The sequence below is a fragment of the Pyxicephalus adspersus genome, chromosome 4 (assembly GCF_032062135.1).
Source record: "Pyxicephalus adspersus chromosome 4, UCB_Pads_2.0, whole genome shotgun sequence".
In the NCBI taxonomy this organism is placed as follows: domain Eukaryota; kingdom Metazoa; phylum Chordata; class Amphibia; order Anura; family Pyxicephalidae; genus Pyxicephalus; species Pyxicephalus adspersus.
The window spans coordinates 143646219-143668584 of NC_092861.1; the positions used below are offsets into that span (position 1 = coordinate 143646219).

Consider the following 22366-nt stretch of genomic DNA (forward strand, 5'->3'; position numbering starts at 1 on the left):
ATATATATATATATATATATATATATATATATATATATATATTTTATTTTGGCATTAGGATTAATACTGTCATTGATATTATGAAAGATTTAAATTAATCCTTGTTATCGACTACGATATTCAGGGGAAAGTCTGCAACAGGGTCACAGACAAAGAAAAAAACATCTGACCGCAATATTACATTTTCCTAAAACTACTACTGACCCCTGCACTCTGCTCTTCACATTTCTTACCCTCCACACCCTGTGTACAGATTGCTGACCTTTTAAAGCGAACCTATCACCAATTTTAACATTATATAAAAGGGTGTTTATCTGCTTTGAATAATAGAAAAAAATGTAATACTTTTTTTTTATTACAGGTGGTTGTGGGCTGCTCCTTGCCAGAAATTTGCATGTGCAGCGAGATAGGGTTCTAACCAGCAGCAGAGCGTAAATAATACTGGATTAACCGGTTAGGGAGGGATAATACTAGGAGCCAATCAGGTTTGGCTGCATGCACATGTGCTGATAGTAGGGGAGAATGGAGTAAGGTGAGTCAGTTACGTATTAATGTATTGCCACCCTTTAACTAACTATTCCAGAAGTATATGGCCCAGGTGTGGACGCTATTATATTTCTTAACAAAGTGATGCCACATTTCTGGCCATGTTGTCTGGCAGGGGTGTATGAATTACCAAAGTGGCCCAGGGGTTGCTGTAAAACACAAGGTTTTACATCTGAAAGCAGACACCTAGAACACATGTGGTTAAATGCCCCGTGGTACATTTGACCTGCTGTGACTGCAATATAACATGTCCCCTATAGGGAGGAAATAACGCGGCGCAAAGCAGGTCAAACATAGTTGGATTGATGCCAATTGGAATGATAAACTGCATTTATCCTTTGACAGCTAAGAAATTGCACATTTTTACCTGTCTGTACAGATATTAGCTTTAAATAATATCAAATTTACAATTTTATTTAAAAGATATACCCTATTTATACCCTTTGATATTTGCAGAGTAAAAATTATGCCCACCAACATAATTGACAGTTACTGTTAGCACCTTCACTTTATCATAGTGTGATTGGTGTGTATTGTGTTGTATTACAAAGCTATGCTTTAAAATCAGGAATAAACTTACTGTGTAAAACTCTGCAAAATAAAAAAAAATAAAAAACAAAACTTCCATAATTTAAAAATGTTTAAACTGGTTACGGATTCAGTTTCCTACAAAGATATTCAGACAGGTATGCCTGCAATCCTTGGCTCACTTTATCATAATATTCCCATACATCAACATTTCAAAATGTATTATATGCACAGTGTATTTCAGGCACTTGATAAATTTTGTCCTTATGTAGCTGTAGCACCCCTCAAATATTCTGAAAGTAATAAATTGCTATAATCAAATCTAATTTTTGAAAAATACCTGTGGGAGCCACAAACAAAAAAGAATGTCTTGTATAAGAACATGATAAATAACGCGAGAGCCCGCAGTTTATTATAATCAGCTTGGCATTGAATTACAAAATTAAAATTATATAGCCCTTGATAAGTAACCCGACCAATGTTCGTGATCAGTGGAATTATGTTGACTTATTTTGCATTTCATAGGAACAGTTCAAAGAAATATAATGGGGAATAGAAAGATTTATCACAAAGGCGCCCTGTAGCAAAGAATATGTGGAGGGGGGCTCTATTTATTTTGGTTTAATAAGGCAACGGGTGCAGAAATAATTTGCTTAGAACTTGTTTCAGCTAAAACATTTTTGAAAAGTACTAATTTACCTAAAGGGACTCATGTACAGTGAGCAGATTTAACAATTTTGACAACATCGAGGAGAAATTAAAATCTGGTCCTAATATGCAGATTTTTTTTGTGCTCAGTTTAAATGAAAGAGCATAGAAATATGACAAAGCTGATTTTATTTTAGGTGCAAGCTCCACAGCTCTCAATGGATAAGGATAAGTATGCAGCCATTAACGAGAGCCCAGCCAAGCTCGTTCGGGTTCATTGACTCATTAAGTAGTGAAGCCATCAGAGCAGTTTTCCTCAGCCATTTTAACATTGGGGAACCCTTAAAATAACTTTTAAGGTTATTGGGAACCCCTGCTATTAATACTATATCCACACTTCACAGTACATTAGTGTGGTGATCAGCTGGAAGAATGCATCTTACTTTGTTGGCCAATGGGAAGAATGTCACTCTTACAGATTATTGGAGAAGCACAAACTGCTCATTGCTCAAGGAACCCCTATCAACTTCCAGAGGAACCCTGGTTGTGAAACACTGCGTTGGATTTTTTCAACTTGCACCTCTTGAAACAGGTAGGTGAGCGTATTTCTGCCCTGACAGGTTCCTTATAAATGGTATTCAAGAATTACCCAAATTTAACCCAAATAACTTCTGGAGTTTCCTGCATTTATTCTTTAGTGGGTGAGCCTGCTGGATCCCTCTCATGACATCACTGACACATTTACAAACTGATAACTGGGTTTGGAAAGGCATTTAGCTCACTCATAGTGGGCTTTTACTCTTCGTTTTAGTGTTAGACTGTATCTAGCCCTTGAATTTCATGTATTGCTTCAGCATTTTAGCTCTAACAAATTTTGTTGAAATCACTGAAAAAAAGCAAGGGAGGAGAGGGGTAGCTTCTACAATATAAATTGCCACGCCCTAGGTTTAAATATCAAAATGAAATTTGAGTTTATCCCTAGTATTTTGGATTATTGTAAAAAAAAAAGAGAAGTTTTTTTAGGCAAAAAAGATTTAGTTAAATCTCTCATAATTTAGAACATAAGATTGGAACATAAAGACTATCACCAGTAAATATACAGGTCTCCCTTTACATAGTAAAGAGTCTATAAGTTTATCATTCAGAAATGAGCTGACGTGTTTCACATAATTGGCTTCTTTGGGGGAGGCTTTTTGTAAAGATGTGGTTATGGAAAAAGTCTTCTTTTTAACTTATTTGTAGAATCACTGGCAAAAATCACTAGTAATGTAGATGCTGATCTGGGGGAAGTATACACAACTACTGTATCCACAGCTTACAATACATTTGCATGGTGGTCAGTACAAAGAATGCCTCTTACATTGCTGGCCAGTGGTAACAATGTCACCCTTAACCTTACACCCAAAATAATCACTGGTGTCAGTTAAACTTACCTGGGAGGCACAAACTGCTCATTGCTTAAGGAACCCCTAGCAACCTTTGCAGGCACCCCAGTTGGGAAACAATCACTATTTTGTCTATAAATGTAAAAATGTTGCAATGGAAAGATGGGGCATGCCCATTGCTGCACTGTTATGGGAAAAAATATACAGCAACTACATCTCAGTACTGGTAAGCTAAAATATACTACATTTCTGTTGTTAGGATTAGATTCTTGTTAAATTTACTCAAGTTAGATCACTCAGAAACAAATCATTGCAATTAGTTATTGCACTTTGATCTTTTGTATAAACTTACCAATAATGTTTGGTTTGCATCTGCACTGCCCTGTGGTTTGGTGACAGGTATTACTTTCGTTGAGTGTTCCAGCTGTGTTGCAGCGGCAGGGTTGACAGCCATATGGATTTGACTCTTGCAGGTTATAGAAGCCATCTTTGCATTGGTCACATTGCCTACCCCAGACATTTACTTTGCAGCTGCACTGGCCTCCAACCTGAATACCAGTCAACATAAATATGTAGATAAATATATATTTACAGACATTCCAATATTGCAGGTATTCACATTCTATCAATAAACAAATTAAAAAAAAAGAATGGTTTACTTCTAATTCTAAATAAATTAAAGACATATCTTCTTCATATCCTCATAATAAACTGGGCATCTGAAATTGCTGGTTCACAGCACAGATATAGCACAGATATAGCTTAAACAATTTAATGTACAGCCAATCGGGCAGACCTTTGAACAATTGGTAAGTCTCAGAAAGCTGGTACAATCAGAAGTGTCAGACAGGAACTAAAGATAGATTTCCTAGATGAAGACATAGATAGCTGTACACAGTTTGGAATAAAAATTGTTTAATTGTAAATTTTAATGTATTTGTAGGTTCTGAATGCACACTTGACCATAGGGTCTTTTTTTCTAAAATGAAACATAAAGGAGGGGTGGAGATAGGCACTTCTATGAGACTTTAATGCTTTGCAGAGTTGTTATTTAATGGACCTTAGAGCAAAAAGGAAATCTTGCTGCTCAATCAACAAGTAGTGTTGGCTAAAATGAGAGGAGTTCCTCACCCTCTCTCTCCACTTTGCTGCAGAGAAAACAGGGCTACGGTGAGAACATCTCTCATGGCACAAGAAAATTGCATTTTTAGCGGGGTCTATTCAGACTGCAAAAGTTGCTGCTTATAGGGAAACTAATTCCACCCCTCACCACCCCCCCCCAAAAAAAAGTCACCAGGAGATTTTAGGCGGAAAAATCATGCAAAATTGCTGCTTTTTTTTTTTGCTGCATGCACCATGCAGTGTAGAGCTCAGCTCTGTGTGGCCCTGCCATGAACAGATCTTTAGCCAGGGAAAATGTAACTTCTGATCATGCGCAGAGTGGCCATACAATGCTCATAGAAGATCCCAGTGGACTTTAAAGTCCATCACGAAGTCAATGGTGAAGATGAGGGCTTCAGGGAATGCAGTGGTAACAAGTAGGGATGAGCGAGCAAGTTTTTAAAACTCGATCTTGCGGCAAATTCATCCTTTCTCGCCGATAGAGCTCAAATTTTTTTTAAAAATTGATCACCTCAGTGTGCGATCCCCGGCACCAAAGGTTAAATGGGTTACAAGTTTCCCCATTCAAAACCTCTAGTGCTCTCTGATTGGCTGAGAAAACCTTCGGTAAACCGCGATCGCTGGCCGCGTGTACTTTCGCGCTTCCAGCGAGCGCGGATTTTATTGATGAATCAGGGGCAAAGTGTGGAGTGTAGAAGCCTGGAGAGGCTTTGAAACTGAGCCTACAAATAATAAATATCTTTAACTATCTGGGTTCTATTGCAAATGTGCATAAAGTATCACAACGCCTATTATCGTTATTGTGCCAAAGATTAATTTTACTGCACGTTTATTTTCTAACTCAACCCCCTCCCTATTTCCCCATCTCGAACACCTCCCACTCGGCTACTTTTTAATGCCACCCACCTGCAACAAAAAATTCTAGTTATATTACTGAATGCCATTTTTTAATAAGCCTTGAGAGGTTCTTTTTTTTTTCCTAGAAAACCCCTTTAAAATACAGTTTATACGCCAACTTAGCTTTTTAAACGTTCTCTGGCCAGTAATGGTACATTATGCATGGAAAGTGTGTAATTCCCCGTTTTACCACATAACTTTATAAAAAATCATCACTTTAAACACGCTGATTAATTTTCATGAGTGAAATCTTTCTACCTTTCACATTTCCATCTTTCTCGGGTCAGCTCTTGAAAATTCCACTCAATGGCTTCTCTCTGTATCATCTAATTCATTTCAGCTCTTTCAGTCCTGACTTATTAATCTCCTTCTTAATGTGCCTTAATCATTGTCCTTGCCCCCCATTGCCACGGTGGTTTTTGGCTTCGATGCTGCTCATAGTTTGTGTGGGGAGATATTATAAAGTTTCATATCTTATCTATTATTTTCATTTTTGCTTGGAAAAATTGTAATTAAAAAGTAATTAGTTGTCGCTGATTTGATTTTTGGGGTCTTTAGTTTGGTCAACCATTATGTATGATAAACAGTTGCTGTGATTTTTATTCTTTCATAAGATACTTAAATTCTTTATTACATTGGTGTAGCCGATTACCTTTCAACCAATCAATTCCTATCTGCATACACATGCTCCACACACCAATGCTCTGGACTAGCTTTCCAATAATGGCATTTGTAGATAGTGTAGACACAAGCATATCTTGTAGACCTGATGAATGACAGGGGCTATGTAAGATCAATAACAATAAAATAACTTTACCAACATTATTAAATAGGATGTAGGCCAGGGCTGAAGGCGATTTGTGGTTTTTTAAAAATGCATGCAAAATAAATATTTTGCTCTGTGATTTTGATTAATCCATTCCAGGATATGTCCAGGAAAAGAATGACCAGACCTAGGATCAGGAAAATGTATTTCTCCCTTCCTGGAATGAGCAGCTCTATTTAATTGTACCATTAAAAATCAAATGCTTTTTTTTTAAGTGGTGAAGTGTTGGAATCCCTGTAAATGTTTTTATTGCTGTTTTTATTCCAGTTAGGAATATATTTGTATTAGATAGGAACATTGTACTTGTTTTTGATTATACCTTCTGTGCTCAAATGATGCAGCACTAATAAAGTAGAACTAGACTTGCATTATATTATTATATATTATACTGATTATCATAGAAAGAGTTTGAAGTGAGAATTGGTGACATCACTATTTTGTTGCTCATTGTTCTCCTGGCTGTAGAGGAAGTTGCACCTGAGGACATACAGTGCGAGGATCTCCCCGCCTATATGTTGTGCATTTTGCAGATCCGCACTTATTTCTCCTCTCTTGCTAACTCTTGAACATTACTCCACCAAATTGAAAGTCCTCAGAGGAGCAACTTTGAGATGAGAAAGCCAAGCCATGCCTCTACCAAGATGGTTGTCTTCAAACAAGACTTAATGCAGAACAAGAAATGGTAAATCAGTAGCAGGGAAAAGAATAGCAGCAATTAGTGACTATTCCTTTGTCTTTCTCTTTTGGCCACAGGCTCCACACATCAGGTCCAGTATATGGTATATACCATATATACCATATAGCTAAATGTCTGTGGACATCTCACTATGTCACCTACCTAACTTCCCACCAGAACAGATTAAACAGAGAGTTGCATAAAGCCCCTAATACCTTCATACAGCCTTTCACCTTCTTTAATACACTGCCCAACCCAAATAATCCTGGAGGTCCACTGACTTCCAAATAGAATTTTTATTTTCCTAAAATTTGGAAAAAAATTGGGAGATTTAGAGAAATATTGCAATTTTAATTAAACACATCGGTGATGGCAAAATGAAGGTAAGTATTCGATGTGCAGTGGGCTTTAAATGGCTCCTAAAGGTTATGGAAGGTCATTTTGAGAACTGTTTTTTTTCCAAAATACACCCTATTGGCTTTCCTATTTTATTTCTCATCCAGCTTTTTTTCCATTTTTTTGTATCAAATTTGCACTCTATTCTTCCCTATTGAATTATATTGAACATACTATACCCAACGAGAAGGTAGCACAAGGTAGTACAATGAGAAATTAGACAATGAACCTGTCGCTTTGTTACAGTATTTGAAATATTTGAAAGTGTCCAGCAGGGATATGCTATCTCCACACACCTGGATCTCTTTAAGAAGGAAAACAAAAATTTGGATCCCTGCCCAATAAAAAGATTAGTACAAAGCTTCCAATTTAACCATTTCGGCCATTTCTTGTCCAAATTTTGTCACATAACAACAAGGCCACTTTAACCTATACAGTGGGCCTGATTTATTAAAACTCTCCAAGGCTGGAGAGGATAAACTTTCATCAGTAAACCTGGGTGATCCAGCAATCCTGTGTTGCAATTTGTTAGCAAAAGTTTTTAATTCTGGACAAGATCTATTCCAAGTTTTTTGGATCACCCAGGTTCACTGATGAAAGTGTATCCTCTTCAATCATGGAGAGCTTTATCTCTTTATCTATTAAATCAGGCCTAATGCTGTAAGCACCAGCTGTAGTTTTTAAAACAACAGAACATCCAAGATCAAATCTCTCCTAATCATTTGCCATCATTACCTTTTCACAGTACCGACTCTTGTTAACAGTACCTTCCTCATTACAGTCACAAGGCTGGCAAACATCAATGGCAGCCGGGTCGGCATCAAATTGCCGGAAAAAGTAATCCTTGCAGACTTCACAGTTTCTTCCTGCAATAGACAGGGGTCACAAGCTTAATCTTCAAATTCATGAAAATGATCTGCAAGACTCAGATTTAAAGTCTTTGCTCCTGGGGGGAGAATTCTGAATTTCACAATGTCCATTTTAATGCACCTTGCAGCTCTACCTGCCAATGTAGTGATCCACAGCATATGAAACTATGAACCTGTTTCAAACTGTGTTTTACCTCATTTAACTTCCATCTGCTCTATAACCCAAAAATGTGTCTCTAGAAAGATGTGCAGCATAGGGCCAGTCTCAGAATCCAAAAGTTTTCATTTGAAACAGAATTGTGCTGTTTTGTTTTTCTTGGCTGAAATAATAATGCATTGGACTTAAAGTGGATTTGCGATTCAGAAAAGCTTTCAGCAAACCTGTGTTTTGTCCATGTAGGACAAAATAAGAGATTTAATTTATTCCCCTTCGTCTATCGAACAACACATACCCACCTTTTCTTTGCTTCCCCAACAAAGCATTGGGCCACCAGAAAATAGTGCTTGGTAATTGCCCCAGTTTTGTTATAAGTCCATAATCAATATGAGTCTTTTGCTAAAATATCAAAGAGAGCCTGCTTACGAGGATCTTTCAAAATAAAAGATCTGCTTTATATAAAGCCCTATACCCCCCCCATTAAAATTCAATTTAAAAAAAACTATGCAAAAAAATATACACCATGCACAGGTCTGTTAGGAAGTTTCACATTTTCTTCTCATTAAAATTTTTTTGCATTTAAAAGAATATTGTAAAGAAGGTGCAAAACGGACATGCAACAAATCATAAAAGGGTGAAACATTTTATATTTTTTAAACATTGCTTAAGCAAATTTAACTAAATAAAGTTTGTTTTGACTTTAAAGGCTAACACCTGGGCATGTTACCTGTAGTGTTGTGCAAGCAGTTTTCACATACTCCCCCTCCTCCTCTTTCATGGTCATGGGGGTAAGGGTCAATAGTAGCATCATAATGACAACTGGATGAATGGTTATAACACTGGCATGGCCTGCAGTTGAAAGCGTTCACATGGTCACCTTGCCGAAATGACTTGTCGTTGAAAAGTGGCAGACAGCGATCGCACTGGAGACAAAATTGAAGAAAAAACAAAATTATAATAATTTGGCAGTGTATTCATGTTCTGTTTTTAAGCTTATCATTTTTCTTTCATGTGATAATTTTGGGAAAATATGGATTAACCAGTTTGCATTCTTAGGAAAAAAATTCAGTCACTGAAGTAAATTGCCCGCGGCTCTTTATCCTTTTGAAAAATAGGGATTTACACCCTCCCAGGTGCTCTGCAATGACTTGTGCGGGTCACAGTATGCACACTCATACATATTTATATGACCCTTCTTCGTCTGTTGGCATCGCTTTTCTTTGAAGTTTGACCCCGATTGAGGCCCTGTTCTACCAAGAGGTTTCCCCGTAATGACACAATAAATATTGTTCCACTTAAAGGGTTTAATTTTTAAGTTAGAGCTGTTAGCATGGCTAACTAAAAAAGTTACACACCAGCTATAAAATGGACTAAATGCTGCAATTGTACCATAAATCAAATCCTGGCTGAATTCCCCTCCAGGCCAATCCCTTGAGGCAAAGAAGATTGAATTTGCATAAAAATACACACTATGTATACTGTGGTGGTTTGAAAAAAAACAATGTCAGAGCGGACGGTGGTTCTTGGAAATATAGAGAACATAATGTTGTAATTTACTAGAGATTAAATTAAAATTTGTATATAGTTTAACACCTTCACAACAAAGTTCAGTAATGTTGCTAATAAAATCAATGCATACCTTTAATTTAAGCTTCATCTTTAAAGATATTTCTGCAGAATAATCATTTTTATTGATATTCTTTGAAAATGAACAATATGATATTATTTTAATAAATTGTTATATATTGTATTTATATTAAAAACGTTATTGATTCAAGTAATTGCATAAACAACAACAATATTATAATACAAATCGTTTACAAATAAAAATATTACTAAAATTGTAGAATCAGCTGTGAAATGTTTAGTTGTAGCATCATTGTCAAACCCATATCTCTAATTTTATGCAATTATTAAATAAATGGTTAAGATGATGTCTTATGGCTACTTTAGCTTCTACAATGTATATTACTTTTGATCTTATTTTTTGTTGTTTTATAGAAGCGCACAGTCTAAAGTCCTAACCATAAACCTACAGCACTGGGAAACATACTTATCAAAAGAAAAAAAAAAGAAAAATTGGCTTTGTACGCTTTGATGTTTTTTTTTACTTTGGTCCTAATTGTTTAAAGGTATCAAATAGAGCATTTTTACCATAAATACAGCATTTCATTTAGCAGTTTTGTTGTTTTTGAGTTAAATAAAATTGGTTTTCACTCCTAATTAAACTGGTAACCAGTCTGTTGATCCATTGAACCCTTCAAAACTGCCTATCACTATTTATAAAAAGTCAGAAACAGAATCCGAATTGTGGTGTCAGCTATTAGGGGACCTAAAGGGTCCCCCTATTAGTCAACTTTTTTAAAGCCTATGTAATGTAAAACTCAAGAACAGAATCAATGGGATCAGATTACATGACAATATATATGATAAAGTGTGCTGATTACCTGAAAAAGTGATTTTTTTCAGTGGGCACATAACTGTTATAACTCCTAGCTCATTGGTGTTTAGGGGCCAGGGAGGTGTTTTTAGCTTGAGCATCTAGCAGTGCCAAAAAACACTATTTCATCAAAGTTAGAACCATGTTGCAAGGCCTTTATCCAGCAGTAGTGCTCCCTAGACGCCAGTCCCTCAATCTAACACCACACTCTTCGCCTATAGCAAGCCCCTGCACAGCCTCAGGAGGCTAGTTGCCCCCCCCCCCCCCCCAGCACACAGTTGCCCCCAGGACTTCTGTGCATTTGAATGGCATCTGGGAAAGGACTGACAGAGGACCAGGAGCCCACGGAAAATGCAGATCCAGATGTCATACACCGGTAACTAGTCCACCAGATTAGGTATTCAAGGGGTCACAAACACAAGGTCAGTCCTGACTGCATACAATTGCAGGGTCAGGAACAGGAAGAGTCAGAAACAGTAAATCTAATGAATAACACACCAGCAGAAGGTCAGCCCAGCTTAACGCTACAATGGACAACTGGGGACTGTGAGCCAATGGCAGAAGAGAATGGAGCCAGAGACTAATCTGCTCCAAAGTCCCCTTTAGCTGTGCACAGCCTTAGAGTAAGTGCAGGGGATGCCAAGAGCTATTTCCTTGTCTTCCTTCCTGCTGCAAAGGACAGCGCTAGACAGTATAAACAGAGTATGATACTGCTGTGGCGCACAGCAGGGGATCACTGGCCAGGTAAGCATACAACGTCAAGGTATTGACTAGGTTTACATGCTTGAGGGTAATTTAAAGACACAGCTTTCACATTAAAAATGAATAAAGAGCAACAAGAACACAATCATATACTGTATGAGTAATATAATTTGTTCTTGCTTTACAAAATTGTTGGGGTATGCAGGCAATCTGTGTAGAGGCTGCTGGTAATTTTCAATACTTCTGGCTGAACACTCGAGAGCAACTGAATGTCTTAAATTTAAGATTTGACTCCCTTTCCTATGATTCCTTGCATTGTGTATCTTGAATGTGGGTGCTAAACTTGTAGTCTACAGCAATGTGCATCACAATGGGGTGGCTACAAACTAAGACATTTTGAATGGAGCATGCAAGGTAGTCAGTTCTCTGCAGGATGGAGAACAGGAGGATAAAAAGGATTTATAAGAACTAGCTAAATTAATGACTCTTATGAAGATTAACTGCAATTTAAAAAAAAAGAAATACAGTTATGTAAATGGATAATCAGTTTCAAATGTTGTTATATGAAAAGGGGACTCAAATGGCCAAAAGGCTAACATTTTTGGGTAACATTTTGTCTCATACTGCTCTAAAATACACTTTTCTTACAAATGGCCAGAAAAGTAAAAAAAACATCTGGAATCAATGCCTATGATGGAAGCAACTATATTTACAGTGAAAAAAAGTTAACAAATGTTAACAAAAATGTCCCACAAAAACACACTTAAGAGATGGTGTGGAAAGCAATAAATGCATCCATTTGCATGGTCCAAAAAAAAATGTATAAACAGTGGTCTGTTTATAAATGTTTTTACCAAATGCCAAATTTTGCCCTAAATTTTTACACAATACCACATTGGGTGCAATTAGAAAACCATTTGAATTTTGGATAAAAATTGATTTGCACATTCAATGTTTTAAATCTGTACATTTTTTTGAAAAGCTTGGTAAATCTTGGGTAAAATATTTATAAACAGATCTCAATATAGATATGTCCTTAGTGTTTTCTGATCTTCATGTAGAGCAGTGTTTCTCAACCAAGGTTTCCCCAGTGGTTGCCAGCGGTACCTTGAGGAATGAGCAATTTGTGACTCTTAGGTCAGTTACCACTAACACCAATTATCTTTTTGGCTTTTTAAAAGGGTGACATTATTTCTCAATGGCCAGCAATGCAAGAGGAATTCTTCCTACTAACCACCACACTAATGTACTGTGAGCTGTGGATATAGTAACTATAGAAGGGATTCCTTAAAGACATGTAAAGACATGTAAGTCATTTCAAGAGTTTCCCTTGTTAAAACGGCTGAGAAACACTGATGTAAAGGCTTATGGACTGGTATTTTTTTCGTTTTAGGTAAACACTACCAAAAACAAATGTTCTCATTTAACAAGTTTGGGTCCACTTTGAAAGTAATCTGATGGGACACAAATACTGAAGCTGTCAATTGTTCATTATTTTGTCATCCTTACCTGTGCTTCCCTACTTGATGAAAACTCAAAATTAGTCTGTGTCTCTTGGACATTTGAACCAGGATCAAGTGAAAAGATAAGGCAAATCATTTGCAGTGACACAAAATTGTAGCCCAAAAAAATGAAAAAAAAGGAGCTTAAATTTGCCCACATTTCCGCTAGAATTAAATTTTTTGAAAAAAAACGTGAAAGGAAAAAGTGTCAGCCTGCTAAGCAATAAGAGAAATGTATAATTTCAAATAAAAAATGCATGCTCACAATATGATATATATCAGTCTACCTGGACACGGTTTTCTCCACTCTGAACAGTGACAGTGGCACTAGGAATGCCATTCACTTTCCTAATTTTCTCAAAAACTCCCTACACATCTATGGGTAAAGGTAATGAATCAGTGTTCACTTTTTCTGTTGGGAAATATAACTCAATATACTCTGTCTGAATCATTTCTGTTTTTTATTGCCTATCCAGTAATGAGCCAGACTTTCTTAAGATCTTTGAACTGAATACATTAAAACTTGCATGAAACTATCAGGGCAATCAAAAAATACTAAAATGTTCCCATTTGATGTACTAAAGAATAATATCAAAGGACAGTCACAATGCCGGCAGGAATAACAAGTAGGTTGGAATGTTTAAAACATCACCACAGGAAAGTAGAAATAAATAATTGACATCTAGTTCAGAAATAAGGTCAGGGAAATTGAATGTTGTAGAGGGTCTCCACTTGGCCCGCACAGGGTTGACGTGTTCTGCGACGCTATCAATCTTGGGCACAGCAGGATTTTATCATCGCCGGTAATTTAGCTTGATTATGGAGTCAATGTCACATTAATGATATAGGTTCTGAACATAATGAAAGAGTAATAGAGGAGAAGGTGGAACGGACACTTGAACAATTACCTATCCTTTGCTTGTATCAAAAACCTGTGGTCAACTCTTAGTGGTCTGGACCAAAGTTTGGGTAACTTCTAAGAATATTTGGTGGAAAAATCACTGTCAAGTATGTATTTATGCAAGTTTGATGAAAGTTATTGGAAGTCTTAGAATTTGGTATCCTTTGTCTAAACTACAACTCAAACCCTTCAAAAATTCTAAAAATGCCAAGAGTGAAATGCCAAAAGTACCTCTAAGTCACGGCTGTATCTTGTAATGAGTGGAGGTCAAGAGAGGAACCAGTGACTGCTGAGGGGTACTGCTGACTGTTACCCTGCAGCACAGATTCAAAATCTCGTTTTTAGAAGAAACTCCATCTCGTAATTCCTCTTTAATGGAGAGTTCCTTGGCATTTTTGACAGTGGGTTCTATTTAAAAAACAGGATGAAATCAGACATTTAACAAAACATTTCCTCATGGGAACCTTTCTGGTCCATGTGTTTCAAAAAGCAGTAATTAAATCCCACCAGGGAATGTTTGAGGGATTGTCAGATCCCATGTTTAATATATAGAGCCCTATGAGAGGTAGGCATATTTTTTCTGATTTATAGGTATATGTTGTTCAGTGGTATGCCTAAGTGTGACTCGGGGTGAAATTTCTTTACAGAAAACGGTAACCCCAAGCCACACTCAGCGTGGAATTGAGGACTTACCTGATACTCACGAGCCTGCGGTGTCCTCCAGCGATGCCCGCCTGGCATCTAGGTCCACTTTGCATTCCCTAGCCTTGCATCCCGGCATGTGAGCACTAGAGATGCGAGGCTAGGGGATGCAGATGCTGGCTGGGTATGAGGCGTGTGTGTGGGCGGCGTGCATGCATCGGAAGGGTGGGACTGGCAGGAAATTTATTTAATTAGAAGTATTTTTACATGTAAAATGTAGCGATTTGACATGTAAAAATACAAAATAATCATAGCGCCAGGGAGGTGAAGACTCTTCCCTGGTGGAGACTCTTCCAGGACCATGTGTTTCAATGGCAGTAATAGAGTCTCCACCAATGAAAGTTTAAAAAAAAAACGATTCTCTGCTTTATAAATAGACAGCGGACCTGGGCAGTGGACCGATGATGACAGATCAGAAAGATGACAGGAGGCACGAGAGCAGGCAGCAGGAGGCTTACAGTGTTCGGGTTTACACCCACCTGGGCCGTGGCAATATATTTTTTTTTTTTTGACATGGGGGAACCAATAAAAAAGCTTTCATGAATCTCCTTCTATAATTACTATATCCACAGTTCACAGTACATTAGCATAGTGATTAGTGGGATATATGCCTCTTACATTGCTGGTCATTGGCAACAATGTCAGCCTTACATAAAGCCAAAATAAATATTGGTGTCACCTATGCTGACCCGAAAGGTACAAATTGCTCATTGCCCAAGTAACCCCTAGAGGAAACCTGGAATACCTGGGCTATTTTTAGCATGTGGTCAGACATCTGGCAAAGTAGCAAGTACAGAGGTAGGATGACCTCTTACCTGTATCCAAGGCTAAAGTCATTCTCAGATAGAGTAGGTAAGTTAAACTATCTATAGAGCAGATAATAGCATTTCATCAGTAGAAGCACAGGTTTATATTTAGTCAGATCTACACATCCAATTATGGACTGGCTCTCTTTCATATTCTCTTTTAAATGGCAAAAACAACATTAGATATAAAAGGCTTATAGATATTAGCATTTTACCAGTGAACATGCAAGAAAATGTTTCTTGATTCAGCCAAGTTTTATAAATCTACCCCAAAGGTTTCTACAGCAGATTGTAAAATTGTAACAGTTTAAAATGTAATAAGTAAAAATAACCATAAACTGGCAACAAACACTGTTCTAAATTGGAGCTGAGTCAATAATGTATATTTATGCAGACGTAAATGCCTGATTTGTAACACACCATATAGTACTCCACAAAAGAAAAATGTCTAAATCAGGTTTATTAAGGGTTTTAATTTGTGATTAATGGCACACTTGTAAAAATAAATCATACAAGTTCACGTGTCTATTAGTTTAATTATGTCCATTAATCTCTTTTGAGTCCTAATCTAAAGCACATTTAACCGTCCATTCTATACAATAACAATTTTTGTTGTTTCTCGGATAGAAAAATATCACTGAAAGAGCTAAACAATTTTTCAGTTTTATGTATTTGAGTATTATATATAAAAAGTAAACCCAACCACTAAAAATCTATAAAGTTTTATTATGTTAGTCTAGTTTCAAAAGTTGTTTTCAATCATTTTTGAATTTGCAGCTTGTTAATATATTACCTGGTGATCTTGCAATGAAGGTCTTTGTTCATGATTTAGGGTTACAAAAAAAAAAAAAGCCGGGAACCATGAACAAAGGGAATAGGTGAAAAGTGGACATGGGGGGTATGTGTCAGGGTTAAGGACTGGCTGGTTTAAGGGGGTGAGGAGAGGTAAGCGGTCTTAAAAGGGGATGGGAGTAGAGGGAGCAAGGAGCATTATGAGGAAGAAGACATAGGACATGATTTATTAAAGCTCTCCAAGGCTGGAGAGGATACACTTTCATCAGTGAATCTGTGTGATCCAGCAAACCTGGAATGGATCTGGTCCATGATTGAAAACAAATAGCAAAGCACTTTTTAGGTTTGCTGGATCACCCAGCTTTAATGATGAAAGTGTATCCTCTCCAGCCTCGGAGAGCTTTGGTAAATCAGGCCCATAGAGAGGAAAGTACCTAACCCGCCTTCCCTTTGGGGTAATTGAGTATTTGGGCAATGGTTGGATATTTTGGTAACAGTTATGAAGTCCTTGAGGGCGATTCTGGAGGGTAACATTTGTGGTTCTGTGGGGTATCACCTTAGGTGTGGTGTCTTTGGTTTAGTGTATATAAGGAAAAGGTCTACAAGTGGTAAAGGGGGTTCAGGTGTCTGGTATTGTTCCAGAGGTGGGGAAGTGTGGCTGGGAACAATGAGAGTTGATGGTGCAAAAAGGTTGAATTCACTTGCGATGAGTTTTTTCCTTCGAACACCCGCAACCAGGGGTAATTGGTGAATACATGTTAACAATGTAAATACAGCAGAGGATGGGGTGGGGTGTTCTCAGAAAGGGTGGACCTCTGAGATCCCCCCGATCATGCTCTTACCCTGTTTTCCAGCTGTACTAGTGTTGTCCCCCATGTCTTATGGCTCCTAATGTAGACTAAACTTTACCATGGTAACCCAATTTATGCTGCCATGCAACTATTACTAAAGTGCATGCTGACATAACCTGGCAATTTTCTTCCACATTTAAGTCCTGCAATCTCCATAGTTTAACTTCCAATTGTTGGGAGTCCTTGGGGCCAGGAAAAAGACAACATGACAACCTGTAAAAAAAAAATTCCTTTTACCCTACAACTGATGTTTATTTCTCAGACTGGAGGAAGATTTTCACCAATTTTAGAGCAGAAAGAGGAAAGAGGGTTAAATATTGTCTGCATATTTGGGTCATTCTCAAAACATTGTGAAAAGGGGATCAGCATTCCAGCTAGTCAATGAGCATTTTCAAGGAAGGTTCTATATGAGAGTTTCTATGCTTTTCATTACAGGTCTTTTTACAAAGCCATGGGTTCAATAATCATTTTTATACATTGCCTGTTCAAAAAAGTCACACACTCTATTATTTTGTTGGACCATCTTGGGTTACTGCACATATTCACAGTGGTATTTTTTCAATAAGCTTATGCACAACAATGTCACAACATTTATTTCTGTCCAAAAGTTGCATTAATTTTTGGGCCAGATATTTGATTGATGATGGGAGGGTTGGACCACTGTGCAAAATCTTCTTTACAACCCAACAATTCTTAACGGTGTTAAAGTCTGGGCTCTGTGGTTGCCAAGCCATGTGTGAATATGATGTCTTATGCTTCCTAAACCACTCTTTCATAATTTGAACCCAAGGAGTCTAGGCATTGTGATCTTGGAATAACCCTGGAGCATAAGAAAAGATTATTATTAATAATGATAATAATAATAATAATATTATAATAATAATATAATATAATATATATTGTTGCTAGACTTGACCAAATCCCAGTTCATAGCACTGCCCTTACAGTCTTGGGGGGTCAATTTTACATCAAAAGCTTCTACATTATTCTTAATGAAACTGCATGGGTATGATGTAATTTTCTGCCCATGTGATACTGTTGTATTTCAATAAAACAAGGAGTGCTCAGTCATGTGTCCAGTAATATCCTGACTGGTAAGAGTAATATTTGCAGCAGGTTTCTAACCAATCCACACTTGAAATATTAGGTAGGTGAGGATATCACAAAAGCACACTGTGACATAGATGTCATCACAATTTGGCCATTGGAAGCTTAATGTTTTAGTCTTATAGCAATACAAAAAGAATGAAGATTTTTTTTTTATTAAATCCCTTTTTTTAAGCTAAATTTGGTTGATATGTTTTGTTTTCTCAAACCATTTTTAGGGTAAGGCAAATTAGGCAAATAATGGCAGTGGGTGCAGGGAACTCAAATGTTGTCCATTTAAGGCGCCCATTACATTTTTGCCCAGGGCCCCTTTTTTGTAAAACCATCCCTACATCCTAGATAAAAACATATTTTGCCTGAAGTTAATGTGATAACATTATGTGCATTGGTGACACAGATTAATAACAATTTGTGACTTTTGAATACGAATCCCTCATCCCGCACTCAGATCTTAGACAGATACATCTATGCCTATCCCTGATGGTCTTCTATGGATGGACACTATCCTCTCCAATATGACGGTACCACCAGACATGATATATATACCTATTGCAGTGCATTTGACATATTTCAATAAATCAAAACTGAATGGGATATGAGGGCAGATACTGGGAATTTGATCTAGCATACAGAAAATTGTACCATATTTTTTTTGATTCTTCTACAAATGTTTTAAATATGATCAAAATGTGAATACAAGACTAAAAAGAATGGTGCCTAAATCCCAAATGTGGGTCTCCTTTCCCCTGTGCTCCCCTCCTGAAAGCCTCCTAAAAATTCTTTTTTTAATACTTACCTTTTTTAAAAGTCTTTAGGCCAGTCATGTCCTCTTCTTTTTCAAATGTTTTCCAGTAGTGGACAGTTCTCAATAATACAGAGAGTAGTGCTGATGTGATGATGTACTCAGGGGTGGGTTTATGACGCTCTGTGTCCACAAAATTTCATTAGTCTGTGGGCATCTAGTGGAAAAAAAATATTTGTGCCGGGGATACATACATACAGCCTAAACGGTTTTTATTTGTATTATCCCACTGGAATACTATTGTTAAAAACAAATACCCACCTTAGGTTTAAAAGGGAACCTATGAGATACTGTTGCTAAATTGTCTTTGTCAGGACTATTTACAGAGCTCAGTAACCCAAGCTTTACATATAAGTGAATGTGTGTGAGCCAGAGCTGTGACTGTTTCCTCTTTATGGGTGTTAGGATCTCAACGGGCAAGTAGCGCAGGTTTCCAGGTCCTCACCAGATCTTGACCAGGGCACCACCACAAGGGGTTATGGACTGATAGCCAAGTGGCCACTGGGGTCTTTGCTGCTGAATGCCACCAGGTTCGACCCTCAGGGTCACCCTACCTGAGGAGGAAGGCTGGAGTGGCCTTGATGTGGAGACAGGACATGTGAGACCAGGAAGTGCTGAATGCTCAGTCATACAGAGACAGAAAGCGAGTGCTGCACGTGGCAGCTCGACAGGGCTCACAGGCACGGGATGCAGCAGAACAGTTCAGCAGGGACCATTGTGGAAACTGACAGCTATTGTGACATTAGGGTTATTTGAGACAGCTTCTGATATATTCTCTCTTAAGCAACCTGTGGTGACTTGGAAACCCTTAACATCATGGGCGCTTCATTTCTGTCCGGATTTTTGTGTCTAAAAGTGGTACATTGTTTTCAAATGAAAATGTATTTTACATTATAATATATTAGTATGAGTATAATAAAGTTTGAAACACAAAATCTTGTCAAAATAATAAATTAAATAAATAAATAAAAACAATTTTTGATTATTTTTTTTTTTAAATAATTACATTTTTTTAGATAAATATTATACTTATACTATTATATTATACTGTAAAATACATGTTCATGAAAGACAATGTACTGTTTTAAACATATAAATCCATTGTATTGCATTCAATACAGTTATTTGCAATATAAATAGATTTACAATTCCGGCCACGCTCCAAATGGAACTTCCACATGCACTGACGTCACTGGAAACTCCCTGGTGACTCATCGGATGCAGAAGAAGCCGGCTGGAGGAAGAGAGGAAAAGCGAGGGACGATGTAGGACGAAGGAGGACGCCGGCGGATCAGGTAAGGCTGGATTTACTATTGATCTTCACTCTTTTAGCTACCCCGAGTGTGACTCGGTGTTATCGTTTCTAGCATGTTTTTCTTACCCCGAGTCACACTCGGGGTTACCGCTGGGAAGTAAAAGGAGTACCATGAATTTAATGTGTATTTATAAAACAAACATTATATAGAGATAATAAAAGAATATAAATATGAATCAAATGTATAAAAGCCTATGGAGTCCTAAAGTCAGTTTAGTTTTCTTTAAATATCATAAATTGTGTTTAACCCCCTAACAATGCCCATGTCTATAAATGTCTTCCCTTTATACACAGCATGTCTTACATTTTTTAACAAAACTTTAAAAAATTGTATAATAGTATAAAATTATATAATGTTGTAAATAAATAGCAAATGGGCCCATATAATTGAGAAGAATCTGACATTTTGCCAAAACAAATATCAGATCTGCCCCTATGCACAGAGGATTGCCGATCAATATGTTCATCCCTCTTCCGCAATGAACTACTAGCTTTAGTTTTTAAAACGCAGTCAGCAAAATAAAATCTTTTTTATTATTTACCTGAGGTTACGACAAGTGCTTTTCACCAAGGAGCACCATTCTGCCTGTAGCTCAGACTACAGATATTTAAATACTACATTCAAGCAATATCCTCTAATATTCTCATTCTTCCCATAATTGAATCAGATTACCGTGTTTATGTTCTGCAGCCCGCAAGCAAAATAGAATGAATAAAGTGGTTTTTCTTCTCATGTCGTTCAGAAAAAAAAAAATAATAAAGGTCCTTAAAGCCCGGCATTAAAGCCGGTTGCCTTCCTGAAGATTCCGGCAGGTCTACACTAAATTAGATTCTTAAGCAAGTCGAAAGGGATATGCTATAGCGACATCATTAAGATACTTATCTATTAATAATTCATAAGATGATGATATATATCAATTATGCCCCAACTCAGTTTGTAGAAAAATGTTCTAATCCGTAATACCATATATTTCAAACACAAAAAAAAGTTAATATTCATGAGTCGCCTTAATATGAATGGCATGTGAACCTGACATTTCAACTAGTTTGCTAATGATTTACTACAGAGTACCCCTGATATTAACTTTTCGTGCCAATTCATTCTCTGTTCAATTTACAAAGCCTTACCAATGCATTGGCAATCAATTTCAAGAGAGGCTGTGAATACAAATAGGTTTTAAAGACAAGCCTTGTGAAAGGAGATCGGGCCAGCATGTTGGAGACTACCGTGACGAGGTTAATGTCATGGAGATTGGAGACGATACTGGATCTGTGATGTAGTCTATTAGTAAATTTGGCTTTATTTGTTACATGGGGTGACACTGTATAGATAAAGGATCATTTGTATTTCCAAAAACAGAAATAAAACACATTGCAGCTTACTGACTTGTGTCAGTAAGTGTCTTCATTAGGCTTTATTCAGACTGGCATTGAGGTTGCAGTTCAGTTACGGCTGCCTCAAGCCAGTGACCTGCTGCCTTGGGGGGATGCTATGCACATCTACCAATGGCAGCCCAATAAAGAATGATTGGGACAACAGTGAGTGGTCCAGAACCACTGTTAAATATGCAATTGCTGGTCCTTTAAAAGCCAGTGTTGTGGTGCAAATGGATGACTTTCTGGTATGGTACCAACCACTGAGGGCCTCATGAGATCACTTTCTCCCATTTCAGGTCTTAACCTACCTTTTTTAGGCTTTGTTCTCCTATGCTTTTAGCTAGTGACCCTACCAAGATCACACTTCCTAAAAACGCTCCCTTACTGTACTAATTCTGAACAGGAAAATCAAATCCTATGGAGATATTTTCCATAGGAAGTCATTTAGTAGACTTAAGCTTTACTTATTTGATTAAAGTTTTTTTTTAATAGAAAAATTTTAGCTTTTGAGTAGTTGCTGCATGTATAGAAATACAAACTCTTTATTTTCAACGTTCTTCTAATAAAAAACAACATCTAGCCCACCCAGACCATCTAGACCCCTAAGTACAGTTTGCTGTGTCCTTCCACCACCAGTGCCATTATCCCCTGCATACTTGGTCATTCCCTCTGTAATATTAGTATGTTAAAGACTTGAATGGGATGTAGCACCTGAAGTAATTTAATGAAGCATTTTTATAATACTAAAACATTGCATATTCTTTTTTTTAAAAAAATCTTGTTTTCCCTTTTTTTAATGGAAACACCAGATGAAGTTACTAGCACTCCAAAGTACAAAATTCTTGCTTTGCTTTATTGTAAAAGCAATGTCACAACATTTAAAAAAACAATGTTTCTGGGCCGCACAGGGTCCCTTCTCAAGCCAACATAGTGACAGTTTTAGGGATGTAGCGATGAGCCAGCGAGATTTTTAAACTCCATCTCGCAGTGAATTCGGCTGTTCTCGCTTACCATAATTG

At 37.3% G+C, this 22366-nt stretch overlaps 1 protein-coding gene across 4 annotated transcripts in view; it reads right to left on the reverse strand.

Annotated features, from left to right (window-relative positions):
* USH2A (usherin) overlaps positions 1 to 22366 on the reverse strand; it is a 371236-nt gene that overhangs the window by 315167 nt on the left and 33703 nt on the right. For all 4 annotated transcript variants that reach the window (XM_072409865.1, XM_072409864.1, XM_072409867.1 and 1 more), the window contains 3 exons: positions 8778 to 8973; positions 7760 to 7890; positions 3460 to 3655 (listed from right to left, as the gene is read on the reverse strand). In XM_072409865.1, coding sequence (XP_072265966.1) covers positions 3460 to 3655; positions 7760 to 7890; positions 8778 to 8973 — 523 coding nt within the window. The remainder of the gene's footprint in view (positions 1 to 3459; positions 3656 to 7759; positions 7891 to 8777; positions 8974 to 22366) is intronic.